Below are 14,908 nucleotides of genomic sequence, written 5' to 3'. Positions count from 1 at the left end.
GATATACACGACGCTTCACTTTCAGCATTAAAGAAAAGCCTGGTTACACGAGACATACTGTCTTGACGCAATAGGAAAAGTAAATTGTTACTTATTAACAATAAACCGCTAAGTCAGACGTGTGGCAGAGCAAGGGCCATAAAACTGAAACAGTCAAAGGGAATTCTGACCTCATTCGTTATAGTAATACTCAGAATTTTACTAGTGAAAGGGTCCAGCTTTCAAAACCACAGCCAAGACAAGAAATAGATTTTTTTTCTTTTGTAACACTCAACGTGCCAACACGGGAAATGTTTCAGGAGCAAATAAATAGTAAACCATCTGGTACACAGACCACATTTGTCCTTTCACACACGTTCATACAGCTTTGTTCCGTGCCTTAACAGCTAACACATGCACACAAATACCAATCTGTTAGATGCATCAGGGGCAGTATTTTGCACACAATTACTTTAACACTAGGACCCTGAGCCACAGCTGATCAAGCTAGTGGAGTGTACTTTCTACTTGTGGTAGCTATCTGAACTGCTACACAAACACAGGACGAAGAAGTGTGCCATTTATGGGGCTTTGCAGGAGCTAACGAAGCATTTCAATTAACAGAGGATTAAAAAACAAAAAAACAAAAACATTCACACCAACATATACTCCTGAGAAGATGATTACAAAATGAAGTCAATTATATAGATTTATTAGAACATTCTTCCTTACTTTTTGTACCCCTCAGTTTTATGGTTTTAGAGCAGTGACCTTTGAAACTTAAGAGATAACACCAGGTTTGCTTTTATTTGCTGGCAGCTGATAAAATTATTTATTATGGTGACAGTCAAAGACAATGAAGCCTGCAGAGTAAAGTTCGGTAAGGTTTTAGTTTGTCTCACTGAATAGGTTGACTATATCCTGCAAATACTCAAATGATAAGAAGGTACAAGACACAAAATACATATGTAGCTTCCAAATCATTAAGAAATTTATATTTATTTACAAGACTTTAGCAACTTATTTACAAACTGTTAAAATTGTTCCTTTTATTTTTAAAAAAAAAAGTATACAACTAATAAATACACAAGAACATATTTACAACAGCAAATTAAAAGCTCTGAATTGATTATAAAATAATTAATTACACATGTTGAACAATGATATGTAATGCAAACCTGTTTTCTAGGTTTTAGCTTCAGAAACACCCAAGTGGGTATTTTAAAATGACTAAAGGAACAGAAAAGGCAAGTTTTAAAGTCTTGGCAAAATGGCACAACTTTCAGCTCGGTTTGAAACCAAAGTCTTAACCTATCCCACGGGTTGGAAGAGAAAATGTCCAGATCAAAAGTGCCGAGAGAGCTGATTGAATGGAACATTTTTTCATGTAAAAAAAAACATTTTCAAGTGGTGCTTTAAAGACCTGTTTCAGATCTGTCATCAAAAGGCTCAGCTTCAGAGTTAAGCATAGAATGGACAAACTTTCTGCTTTGTTGGCCACTTTCCTTTGTAACTCAGTGAATTAGTCTCTTCCTGCTGTAGGTCTTTCCTGTGTTTGAGCGCTTCTTTGGTTGGCTGAAGGGAGACAGGTCCACTCCATCAATTTCTGTCCTCTCTGATGCAGCTTCTTCTGAAAACATTATGGAAAGAATACAGTTTGCCATATATTTTAGGAAAAGAGATGTTTTATGAGTTATGACACAATGCTTTTCTGGTCAATCCCACTTTAAATCAAATTAGGTTGCCTGTGGCTCATGAACTAAAATCCTTGAAAAGAATGAGCCGATAAAATCCTACTGAAAAGACAACAGAAGAGCCTTTACGGCATATTGAAAATGTGAGAGTAATGAAAATAGATGGTGCCTTGAACAATAAATACAAAAAACAAAAAGGTTTTATAACAATGTACAACTTACCTCTAAAATTTGGTGTTCTCTTACTGGCAGAACCTGTTTTGCCCTTGAACAACAATGGGGACTGGGTAAGGGCCAAAATACCACTGGCAGACACTGGCTTTCGCACCTTTGAGCTGGGAGGAGTCACTGCTGCAGAAAATGGCAAAATCAGACACTTTGTGATGGATTTCATTCATATGACTTCATGCAATCATTTAAAAAACAAAACAGTGTGATCACTAAATTCTCTGTAATAAATAAGCAATGAAAAGAGTAAATATTCTAATTGAAATACTGAAGCTCAGGCTCATAAATCAAATGAAAGACCTTTTAAATCGCTGAAATTTGTTTATCCAATAAAACCACTAAATTACTCACTAAATAAATCATTAAATTAAACTATAAATCAGTTGCAACTCTCCATGCATAATCTCAAAAATTTAGAACACAAAACTTATATATTTAAAGCATACAATACAAAAATAAACCATGGCTTACCTGATATGCCATCTTCATTTTGAGATGCCCAGCCGGTTTCGTTTTCAGCCCTGTGAGAGTCCGTGCACTCAGCCAGCTTTTCCATCCAGTACAACTCTTCCAGTGGAGAAAGAGGAGACACATCTGATCCAACTGGAGGGGATTGTTTGGAAGTCAGAGCTAATGATTTAGCTTTGTTGTCCAAAGGCTCATCAGTATCCTCAATGTCCCGCAACCTACTAACTCCAAGTTCAGCCTCCTCCAGGAGCTCCTCAAGCTGAGGCTCCCCCTTCAGGCCACGATCTTTGCCTCCTAACACACTAATCTGAGCTCTTTTCCTGCGAGGCCAGCTGTTAAGGTTTTCTGGGGTCACTTTACCAGCACTTTGAGGTGAAGGAGTCAGGGGGACAGTCTCTGCAGTTACTGGTGACAAGGCAGGATGGTGCGTAGGTGTGTAAGACTGGCAGATGTAAGTCTGGACGCTTCCACCTTTCCCGGGTGTGCCCTTGGCTGGGGTTACATGAGCACAGACAGATGGTGACATGCATCCGGGATCTCGGTATTTGGAAAATAAGGCCAAGGGGCTTTCAAACTGAGGTTTCACACCTACTACAGGGCTTTGCGCTCCTGATCGAGGACTTCCATCTGAGACAAACTCTCCTGCATTCGTGGAATCTGTGCGTTTAATTTTTAGCTTGGGAAGTCCTGATTTTTGCATTTCCAGTTCTACTTGGTAGGTAAGAGGATTTGGCGTACTTGCGCCCTTTTGGCGGCCATGTCTTGCTGAGCCTCTAGGGGTTGAAAATCGAGGTGAATCATTTCCGTATCCTAAACGAGCAGCAGCCTCCCTCTGCTGCCGATCAGGTGTCTGACGGAAGCCGTAACTCCGGCTTGGTGTGTTATGGGATGGGACACGTGGTTTAGCAGAGACAGTGTTTGACACAAAGTCTTCACTTGACAGTGAAGGCTTCCGTGTAAAGCTAATGTTCATCTTGAGACCTCCGCTAAACTCTGTTTTTACAATGGCTGCATCAACTATGTCAATGCTATCATCATCTGTGGTTCCAGAGGTACCATGAGAAGATTGCTGAGAATCGGTATGAGAACTAGCGTCACTTGCAGTGGACTGCGAGGCCTTAGTCTGCGCCTCTTCCTTTGGGTCTGACTGCAAACTCTCATTAGACTGGGACCTTAACACACGTGTAGTTGTTTTACCCCCTTGACCAGACTTTCTTCTTGTTAAGAGCTTTGGTGGAGACTTTGCTGAGGCATCTGAGCTATCTGAAAGAGTGGCATCTAAAAGTGGTGAAACTTCAGGATTATATGGTGAAGCAGTGTTTGAACTTTTACCTGGAGTTCGCCCAGAACGAGTAACCATTTGGTGAGTTGGACTAGGCGTTTTATTTTGACTTGTAGTGTCCGGGTGAGTGGAAAGGTGGTGTTCTGGTGGGGGTGTGGTTTTAGCTTGAGGTTCAACCAGAACAGCATCACCTTTTCCTGGTGTTTTAAAACTGGAGTGAGGTTTTACAGAAGACTCTCGATTTTGTTCTGGAGTCAAACAGCTACTATGCACATTTTCTGATACTCTTACTAGGTGTACCTGACACGTCTTTTCTGGGGTCTTGAAAATGTCTCTTTTAGTGTTTGTGCTTTTGACAGGACTGCTGAACTTACTGGATGTCACCAGTCTCAGAGAACTGTGAGATGTAATACTCGGTGACTGTGGCACTTTAAAATTAGCACTCTTCTCCACTATCCTACATTTCTGTGGAGAGGGAGACCACGTGACACTCTTCCTGGGAGTCCTGGAAATTGGGCTGTGGATCAGATGTAAATCAGTAGAGGTGCATCCTTCAATCAAAGCCTTGACTGGAGTCCTGAGAATACCCTTCAGAGGGCTCCTTATGGGGTTTTGCTTTGTAGGTGTCTCTGGAACAAAAGGCTTTTTGGCTGGAGATCTGAAAGGAGTGCCCCTCAGAGACATACCAAGTCCACTAGTGCTAGCTACCTCAGGACTCTCTGCAAGTGACAAAACATGTGTACTGGTGGAAGGTGGGGTCTTGGGGGATTTAGGGGTCTGAGGAGTCCTAGGTGTTTTTGGAGTCGTGTTTGCAATACTGGCCCTCCCTCGTTTGTTGGGTGATTTTGCGGTTTTGTCTGGAGTCTAAAAAGATAAAAAATACGTTTTAGAATTTGCTCTCAGATCACATGAACACACTTGAAAAAAGCTGATCTTTAGTAATCATCTCAAATTGCAGCACATTAGGATGACACACTGATTATTAAATTGAGAAGTTACCTCAAAGACGCTTGAGTCTGTGGATAACCGTGACCTGCTGGGCCTGGTTGCACCTGACTGGTTAGAATGACTGGGAGACTCAGCAGCTCCAAAAAGAAGACGCATGGGAGACCGAACTGTTTTTACATTAACCCCACATATTTTGCCATCACTCAGACTAAGCTGGGATGCAGAGAGAGCCTGGTCCAGGTTGCGGGAACGAGGCTGAGAACTTGAATAGAAAGTGCTTGAGTGTCTCCGAGCGAACTTCTTTATTCTTGGGCTCCTTCTTAGATCTAACACAGAACCAAAGGACAATGATGTATTGAGTTTATGGTCTATATGGAAAGTGTGAGTTGTGTAAAATTACAATCTTACGAAAATATCCAAAGCAGCAAAACGATACAAAACAGACTGTGTAATTGATACACACAAAATTATTGTGGATCTTTGAAGTTATTTCTGTTAAATTAAATATTCAAATATATATGTAAATATTTTTTACTCAGAATTCCTGCTGTCTTTAATCAAGAAAAGAACCAGGTATAAAGAAAAAGCACAAGGTGAAATTGTATATATAAAACTGACTTAGTTTACATACATATACAATTATAAATCATGCATTTGTGTAAATGTTATTTAAGTAGAAAAACAAAACAAAACAACAACAACAACAACAACAACAACTTGGTATTAGCAAAATACCTTCTGAAGGTTTCACTGGTGATTCTTCCACAATGCACTCCTCAGTTAGGACAGGTTTTCTTCACAAAAAATAAATAACCTGAGTTACTACGTACTTCAGGTCTGATTAAATTTAAAATAAAGGTATGGCAAGTAAAAATATTAATTGCATTAACAGAAACATACCTTCCAATTTTCTGCCTGTGTAGTAGACGACTAGACACTTGCTTGTGGAGGGGAGTCTCACACACTTTTTTGGTAAGAAGCCTGTGCCTCTCTGAACACAAAAAAAATATTCGGAAAACATTAAAGTAGTTTAAAAATAGGAATAACTGTGACAGGAAGTCATGGACAATTATTACATTACGTATTTAAATTAATCTATAACAGTGCATTCTTCTACCTTCAGGTTCATGGGATCGCTTGCGTTTCACTCCTTCCACAGCAGACACAGAGCAGCTCCTTTGTAGCTTGGCTTTCTTTGAAGGGGAAACAATCTCTTGGTTGAAGAGGTTTCTTCTAACCTTGGTCACCTCTGAGAATTAGCACAATCTAGGTGTTTAACACTCATCTTTTTTTTTTTTAATGTCAAGAGGTATTCGTGTGCATGAAACAATACATGTAACCAGGCTAATTTACACCAAGGAGCCCTGCTCTCAAAAACTGATCTAGATTTAACACTGTCTGTGGAGCTGGATTTAAGAAATAAGTGCATAAAGTTAAAGTTTTTAGAACATGTTTAATACCATATTGTGTCTGTACTCAATGTGATGCCACTGGGTTGGTTGGTTAACATGTGATCTGGGAATAGTTTTGAGGGTGGAATAGGCAAGTTATACGTGATCAAGAAAGATGTACCGGTAACAAAAGGACATACCTTGTGTTTCCTGTTTTGCGGGATGTGATTCCTCAACCGGTTTATCCAAAGATACACGACCCTTTGATTTCGACTAAAAAAAAAGAAAAAAAAAAGAAGCAGAAATCAGGTGGATGAGATAAAGAAAATTATGAGCAAATTACACCACCATTGTTTATAGTGGGTGGCTATCTTCACCAAAAATACAGTTTAACAAATCAGACAGTCCAAGTAACATCCACAACATTTCTCTCAATGGCCATAAGGCTGGGTGATAAAATGATAAAGATAGTTTTCCTCAATTGAAATACAAGACGTGGTCAATATAAAGTGGAGAGAACTCGACACGAAACACGACAATCCAGTGACTTAAACAGCAGTGCGCCAAACCATTCATGTGGCTAGAATGCAATTAATCATGTCGGGTTGGTGGACAAAGCATAGGTGGAAACAGCAGCACATGTGCTTGGGGTACTGCAGCTAAAAACAGCTGTACATTAGGAGTGTGAGCGAGATAAAAGAATAACTGACAACAAAAAACCCTAATGAAAACTCGACCATGAGCGAACATGACACCCAAAAGGACATACCATAATGCTCAAAAGATGAGGACTTTGTTCAAGAAAAGGCTCAGATTAATTCAGCATTGTGAATTTTTTTTTTATTTTTTAATTTTGGCTATTTAAAGCCCAACAAAGAAGCAGAGTAGCACACACTGCTAACTGCATGAAAAGCATGTTTTCACAAAGGCATGGATTAAAATGAATCAAAAAATTATTGGGATTTTTTTCTATTTCAGACAGGTCAACTCTGCAATTAGAGAGGTTCAGACAGTTGGTTCAGAAAGTTGATCAAGGTTTTATATTAAGTAGAGACAGCAGAAGTGTTTATCTTACAGCTCTTGTAGCCTTTTTGGGGATCTCTATTTGCCGAAGACTCTGTGATGATTCTGTCATGCTGCGATGGCGAGTCAGCATCCCACTCCTAACAAACAAACAAAAACAAAACCCCCATTACATTCTGTGCATACTTCTGGGCACTTTAAAAATACTTGATTATGATTCCAGTCCAGTGAAATGAAAACAAAATATTTCACTCAAATGCCACTTCTTATTGTAGCATCTAAGATTATTTGTAATTTAAAGTCCTCCCAGATTGTCTATAATAGAAGAGTCTTTTAAACATCCTCCTCACCTCTTTTTGTTGCCTGAGCGGTTCCGCAGGTCCTGTAGTCCATCTTTGTCATCTGAAACCAGGCACTGTGCAGACAGGGGAAGTGAAGAGGCTGAAGGAGAAATGCTGTCCTTGGCTACCGAGTCATCACTGAAGAAGTCTGGAGGCAAGACTGCCAGCAAAACTTCAGGGAGCTGTGTGCCCAGACTGTGGTAGATTTCTGCAAGCACTCTGGGGATTGCGGTCAGGAACCTGCCACAATCCAAAAACACTATTGTTAGATTCTTACAACTGCAAGTGAGAAACTGGCTCATTTGAAATCATACAAAAAACAAACAAATCCCAAAACAAAACATGTTTTGTGTGATGCAGTAAGCCAACCTTGGCTTAGCTTTTTTTGCGTAAAAGTATAATCATTAAATATGCCTACAAAATTACAGAAATTCAATTCATCTGAGGCACTTTTATTTATGACTTTATTCTTGACTTGAACAAAAGTTATTTAATGCTGCTTTGTCTTTCAGCAGGAAAAATAGTTGTATTGCTTATTTTGAAAATACAATAAAAAAAATTATTTCTGAAGCCTTACCCTGGCATGACTTCATCTTGAAGGAACCTCGTTAGGAAAACTGGGTCTCTGGTCAGGGAGATTATTCGAAGCATTTCAGCCACCTGAAGCACAGGGATTGTATTTTACATGAATTAAAGTTAAATTTCACTCAATTTGAAGTGACTGACAAAAAGTGTATCAAAAGACAGAACATTTCAATATAACTGGAAATACTGTTTTATATTCAGATTACTGCCACAATTAATGGCACATACTGTGTTAGTCCAATAGCTCGAACAATAGTCACCTTTAAATAAAGAGCTTTTTTTAAAATCATCATGATGGTAGAAGGTATTGCTCTGCTTGAAAAAAAATCATATACATTGTAGTCACAGCCTTTTCCATGTTTGTATTAATTACAAAGGAGACCTCACTGCATAAAAGTCTAAGCCATGATCATCTTACCTCCTCTGCCATCTGACCAACATCCAGTGAGTCTGACTGCTCTGTGGAGAAAAGTCTGCACAGCTCCAGCCTTAGCACCACTTGCAGCTGGCACCTAGAATAAACAGACTGTGTTACTGACAGCTAAATATTAATGACTTGAACAGAAACTTTATTATTCAGACAGATGGAGACACAGGTTGTCCCCAAGGTAAAACTTGGAAACCACTCACTCCCTGACTTTACTATCAACATCAGCAGCCGTTCCATAGAGTTGTCTGATTGACTTGCTGGTCTTGAGGAGATGCTGTTGAACAAGGAAGGAGGTCTTTGCCTAAAAAGAAAACATAGAACTTCATAATCACAGTTCAGATCCCCCACTGGCCTAGTTTATGCATTATATTTCCATGATATTTCAAAGATTCTTCCATCTTCTATCAGCATTTTGCATTCTTCGACCTAAAGTGAACATCTTGCATATTGTAATGAAGTTTTCATCAGGTGATTTAACCAAAATATAGCATTTATTTTACTGAAATCAAAATGTAAGTTTTTCTGTATCTATTATTCATTTAGAAGCATCGTCTGTCTCACCTCCCAATCTGATTCTGCTGCAAGGAAGGCCTTTACAGAAGAAACAAGCTGCTGAACACCCATAAAGACAGACTCCTCTCTCTCTGCCATAAACTTCTCATAACTGGACTTCAGATGGGACAGCAGTTCTGACTCACTCTTAAAACCTAGGAGAAGGGAGAAGATACATTACTTGACTATTCGAAGTAAGAAAAAAAATCATCATAAAGTGTTTCATAATAAGACTAAAAAGAAAAATGAAAAATCGGTTCAAATTAAAAGCCAAAAATCAGTTCTTAAGTCATTACGGAGGGAGTTAAAAAATTTAGGAACTCCAATCTCAAAAGCATAATCTCTTCATCTGGTAAAGATATAAGAACTTTTCATTTGTGCATATTTAATCTATTGGTGCACTAGGAGCAAAGTGGGATTCAGTGTCTCCCTCAAGGACAAAGATACTTATTATAAGATGACTTATTTTCCTGAAATTAAGCAAATACTACAAGCAGTATTGGGCCTTGGATGAGGAAAACCAGTGATCAGACATAATCAAGAAACACTCACTAAAAAGTTCTGTCTCAGAGAGCTCCAATATACAGTGACCTACAGTTTAAAAAACTACTGAGATCTAATAGTCTCAATAAAAAATATTATCGCATCACCCGGAAAATGATGCTAGCTTAGGTTTTATCTTAAAAATAAAAGAGAAATAGTATTTTCATAACAGGCTGCACAAAGCTTTGTAACACAAGCAAGTAGGTAGTAAAGTAAGTAGTTCAACTGACATTTTGGGAAATGTATACATTTTCTTTCTTGCAGAGACAATTTCATACAACAAACTCAATAAAAGTGAACATTGGAGTCGAAGAGTATAGTAAGGTTTAACAGAAAAGGTGCACGTACTGATCACATTTGCTACTCCAGGTTTGTTCCTGTCACTTGACCGTCTCTTCCCTGTTCTGTCTGCTTCCCTACCCTCAGTTCCAAGCTGCTCAGACTCAGCCTGGTTCTTTTGGGCTTTTACATTCAAGCGTGCCACATTTAGCATCTGCAAGGAACGACTCATGGTCTTCATCTTCTGTTTTACTGGTGTGCGGTGGGTGCCACCTATAGATATCGACAAGAAATTATTTAGGAAAAAAAATATCTGACGTTCATGACTATGTATGAGAAAAACATTAAAATGATATTAGTGTTTTGGATAATCTTAAAATTTGAGTTTTATGATTATCCACAGTTTGTGATCTTCACAAAAAAAGGGGAAAAAATTAAGATATTCGCTTACATTTCTTTCCCCTCTTTTCTGAGTCCTGGGATGATTGGTATATTTCAGCCAGACCACTAAGGAGTTCCTGCTGCAGTGCAGGTAAGTTCTCATCTTCTCTCTCCTCCGGTACTGCATGTAGCAACCTGTTCAACAGTGTGAGGAGGACATTATAACCAAAGGCTTATAGGCTTTTTATTATTCTATGTTGAAATATTATACAAAAGCTACACTATTTAATAACTTGATACATAGATAAGCTTTTCAAAAGCGCTATAACAGAAAATATGAGATTTTTGAGTTCTTGTACCTCATGGACTCCATTAAATGAGAGCTCACTCCAGAATAGTCTGACTGAGAGAACCAAGTCTCCAACATGTTTGGTGCTGGTGGACTGTGGCTGAATTCCTGCTGAGCCCACTCAGGAATGGGATTCTCCTTTAACTGGTCTTAGAAATAAACAATCACAACAATGTCAACAACCTAAAAATGCAGATACTGAAAATAACATTTCCAATATTTGACAGATAAGATAAACAAGATTAAAATTAGATTGATATAGAACTTGATTTTGATCTTTTCTTAAAAATATTATTAGTTTAAAAGTATTAAGATTGTCAATTGTACACCCATTAACCCATAATGATGAAATTAATGGATTGTGGATTTACTTTCTTTTTGCATTTATTAATACATTTACAGACAGTTTCAAAAATATATATTTAAAAGATATTTTACAGTTAAAACATCATGTAATACTCTCTTGAAAAAACACTAAATAAATGAGTGGACATGATATCAAACAGCCTTGATCCTATTCCTACCATTAACACTATCACCATCCTGCTTCATGATGTCATACACTACTCCCAGAACACTGTTCACAATGTCTGGAAGGTCAGCAGAGGTTTCAGACAAGGCAGGGGTAATGACTTCAGTGGTCAGTCGCTGGTTAGACTGCGCAATTACAGGCTGGAGAATGGAGAGCAGAGCTGTAGAGTATGATAGTGGAGAGAGCACAGCCGAGCACAGAAGCCCATTGTCATTCACCTCAGCAAGCTGGGGTAACAAGAAGACCGAGAGAGAAAAACAAAAAAGAAGAAGAAAATAAGCAGATCAATAAATGCATACAGTACAGTATAGAGTATAAGACAGTACAAGATGAAGATTCAGCTTTTTACAATTGCACATGGACAACATTTTCAATAACAACAATTCTAAGCTTTCTGATCAGCTTCTGATCAGGTTTATCATGTGGCAACCTCAATGCAAAACATATGTCTTTTGGAAATCAGACACATTCTACCTGCATAGTGAAATGCAGTGGGCAACAGTAGATCTTAAGGGAACTTATTGGCAGCTTAATATTACCTGGTTATTTATTGTGACCAAGTACATATATTTTGTATTAATTCATTAAACAAAGCATAGGTTCGGGTCCTTTTATACACATACATGTGTTCACAAGCAGGTCAGCATGCAAAGTCTTGCTACAGCCACAAAAACAATCTCATTCTGTGGAAACCACAGATTTTGCAATGCAAAAATGACAGTCCAAACCTATCCATCTAAACCAACCTTTACTCAAAAGCTCTGAAAGGCTGAATCTGGATTATAGTGTTGGTGTTTTCATCTGCACAACTTTACACAATCAGAATCAGCACGGCCAAAAAAAAAAAAAAAACTGAGAATTTTTTTTTTTTTTTACAAATTGTGTAAAACAGAACCATTGTGTTTCGAGTCTCACCACGTGCAGAGCATGAGTAGATAGATCCATTAAGAGATGCTGGAATGCACCAGCTCCCTGGTCACCACTACTGGAACCATGAATCACCCACGACTCTGTGGAGGTCTGCATCAGTGATGAAGCATCCCAGCCTTTCAGAACTTCTTTTAAGGACATTTTGACAGATTCTGGGAGAAGCTTCTGTCTTCGAGTCACTGGCTCCATCATGACACCACAGCTCTGTGTCACTTCACCTGGTTTAGTGAAAATTATCACAAGTGAATTTTTGCAGGCTATTCTCAGCTTTGAAATTAAGCATGTTAAAGATAAACTCCTTTTAGCTCACATCAGTTGCCACATTATTTACTGCATGTTAATACGCCGTTAAAATAATTAATTGCTTGTTTTGCCGTAAGAATTGCAACTACTTTTCCATCATCTGGATGTAGATATGCTTACACCCAATGTTTAATTCAAGCACAAAAACATTGTGCTTCTGCACAGAGGGATATTTGGTAATAATCATGAATGCTTTTAGTTTGTTGAAGAGATCTCCTCTGGCTACTAACCTTGCTGCCACTGCAGGACACCTCCTATAACAGGAAAAGCCAGGCGGTAGTGTTGTTCAGAAGACAACAGGTATCCAATGCTGGACTTGAATGCAAAAGACTCCCTCATGAATCCTGAGTTGGGCTGTTGAGCGCTACAAAGGTTCAGCAGTGCAACCACAGGGATTATTCTGCCATCCATCTGAGCTAGGACCTCAGACAGCTTGTCACAGCCAAAATAGTCCTCACACCTCATAACCTGCAATAACACACATAGTTACAGACAGGTGTCAAAGCAGATGTTCAATTAATGAATAATTAAGCCCGATAAACAATTTAATAGTAACACTGCATCCTAAGCATAAACTTTTTTCATTCCCATCCATGTCATGTGCTCATATGCATTAATCAATGAAGTTGTGGTCACAGCACTTAAGCATCAGACTAACTTTACAGAATAGGAGTGAGTAGAAACAGAATAACTAATCTCAAAACCACTAACATCACAACAAACAAAGCTGTTTCTGTGGAGTTTGGATCACAATCTGTCTAAAGGTGCAGTGATGGCATTTTCCATGATGGAAAAAAAATGTCTATGTGTGATAAGTTCACTCAGAAAAAGATATATATATAAAAAGAGAAAAGACAGAAGGGGAAGATGAAACATTATTTTAAAATAGAAGAACTGCTAACCAAGTAATATTTGATCAGCTGAAAATGTAAATCTCATGGGCTATGTTATAACTCAAATAGTTGTTTTGTTAAATCAGACATTGGAGGTGTGCAAAATTATGTAAGTGAGTGAATTGGTGTTGTGAATATCCTTGTGTGGGTATAATTTTTTTATGAAAATTCTAGGGACTTTGGTACATGCTGAACCAGTCAGTTTGCAGTACTGTGCTACACTTTACAGTAATGTACTACATTAGACTGGTGAAGAGCATACACTACTAGGTTTGATCCATGGTATTAATCATCAGTTTAAATTTAGGTTGATGATAGTTAAGATAATTGAACATTTATGCTAGCTTTATGTATGTTGATTAATTGATTATATAGTATTCTGTAGTTCAAAATACTTCGTAAAATTGTATTTTCTACTACATAAATTGCTTGCAAGGGATCTTTTTGTAGAATTATTATCAAGTAGATTGTTTTCTGGTATCAAAAGTACTACTAACATAAAATCATATAGTCTGCACTATGAGCCCTGAAATTTATTGTTAGTATGTCTAACTTGTAGATTATAACATTTACATTATTGTTATTAAACTTGAGGTATGACATCTGTATACTCAAAACATTGTCACTTTGCTGGTAGCAGTGTATTAACTGTGGCAACTATTGTCAGATGCGGATACTGGACAGTGGTTTGGTTATGCTCTTTTGAACACTACTGTACTCACCTGGACGTGTGATCTACAGTCAATCCAGTGGAGGACAACTTGTCTCTGAACCAGCATATCCTGAAGTCCTTTGGCTATAACGTGGTCTGTCACATCTGTAGGAAGGCTATTGTCTCTCAAAGACAGGTAGTCCACGAGCTGCGCCCTTGAAAGTGGACACTGCGAGACAATAAACACCACATTCCTCTCGTTAGTTAAAATGTCATCTTCATGAGACACACTGGGTCTTCCTCCACGACTCGACTTCCTGGGCCTTAAGGACAGTTTAGTAGGAGACGTGATGTCTGGTCTGTCCCACTGGAAGTCCAATAGGGTTTCTTTAAGTGCATTTTGAACCGAAACCGAGTGATTTGATCGTTGTTTCTGTTGAGATGGGCACGCTTTCTCCTTCACATCAAATTTGGCTTCAAACTCTTTCTCAAAGTCCTCAAATATTTTGTGCCGAAGCTCCTTGAAATCAGATACTCTTGATATGAGACTGGCGTTGCGGGCAGTCTTGGAGTCAAAGAACTTGTAACCCCATCGCACTTTCTCAAATCCATATTTGTAGCCGAAATGTAAGAGAATGTTTAATATTCCTCGTTTCACGAAATGACCCCTGACATCCATTTGATCGCCCGAATCGTGATCTCCATAATCCACATCGATAACAAAAACCAAATTATGTAAAGCCATACCGTGAACTGCAGACGCAGAGTGCCCACAGATCCCCAAATTCAGCGATAGGCAGTATTAATCAAATGTAATAAATGCAGACGTCAACGACCTTAACTAAAGGAAGTTGACGTTATCTAACATTATGTTTCTGTGCTAACCTCATTCCGCTAGCTAACTATGATAACGCTTGCTGAAACGACTCACATTAATGTTAAGTAAAAATCAGCTTCAGTATGCCATACAAGTTTATCGCTCGGATAAGGCATAAAAGCAACACACTTATCGTATTTACAGGTTTTTAAAAGTGCTTAAAGTATCAATATAGTGTAACCCGCAAACCCAAACTCCATATTCGCCATTTTCTCGTAGCCCCTTAACCGTTCGCGCTCCTTGAATGA

General features: G+C 38.5%; 1 protein-coding gene across 3 annotated transcripts; it reads right to left on the bottom strand.

Annotated features, from left to right (window-relative positions):
- Positions 1–1,079: 1,079 nt before the first annotated feature.
- ticrr (TopBP1-interacting, checkpoint, and replication regulator) lies at positions 1,080–14,908 on the bottom strand. Of its 3 annotated transcripts, none has more exons than XM_026175146.1 (21): positions 13,854–14,908; positions 12,469–12,706; positions 11,921–12,153; positions 10,998–11,232; positions 10,484–10,622; positions 10,195–10,319; positions 9,813–10,016; positions 8,931–9,076; positions 8,570–8,670; positions 8,358–8,451; positions 7,932–8,014; positions 7,364–7,594; positions 7,066–7,153; positions 6,191–6,263; positions 5,717–5,848; positions 5,500–5,590; positions 5,335–5,393; positions 4,651–4,925; positions 2,373–4,515; positions 1,896–2,024; positions 1,080–1,609 (listed from the first exon to the last, which is right to left on the bottom strand). In XM_026175146.1, exons 1-21 carry the CDS (start codon positions 14,526–14,528, stop codon positions 1,494–1,496), a joined length of 5,610 nt encoding a protein of 1,869 aa, XP_026030931.1. In that variant the 5' UTR covers positions 14,529–14,908; the 3' UTR covers positions 1,080–1,493. The 3 variants fall into 3 exon arrangements, with proteins under 3 accessions (XP_026030931.1, XP_026030933.1, XP_026030932.1); XM_026175148.1 differs by having other exon boundaries at positions 1,080–1,606; XM_026175147.1 differs by having other exon boundaries at positions 1,896–2,021.

This window comes from Astatotilapia calliptera, chromosome 7 (assembly GCF_900246225.1).
Source record: "Astatotilapia calliptera chromosome 7, fAstCal1.2, whole genome shotgun sequence".
Classification (NCBI taxonomy): domain Eukaryota; kingdom Metazoa; phylum Chordata; class Actinopteri; order Cichliformes; family Cichlidae; genus Astatotilapia; species Astatotilapia calliptera.
The sequence above is the reverse complement of the archived record's forward strand: the minus strand, read 5'-3'. Positions and strand labels throughout refer to the sequence as shown.

What these genes read in the sequence shown, in the direction of transcription:
- ticrr (XM_026175146.1), bottom strand. Translation starts at nt 14,528, where the DNA reads ATGGCTTTACATAATTTGGTTTTTGTTATCGATGTGGATTATGGAGAT. An exon ending in TTGGTCAGATGGCAGAGGAG is followed by an intron (nt 8,015 to 8,357) that starts GTAAGATGATCA and finishes CCTGTGCTTCAG; the next exon opens with GTGGCTGAAATGCTTCGAAT. An exon ending in CAGACTCAAGCGTCTTTGAG is followed by an intron (nt 4,516 to 4,650) that starts GTAACTTCTCAA and finishes TTATCTTTTTAG; the next exon opens with ACTCCAGACAAAACCGCAAA.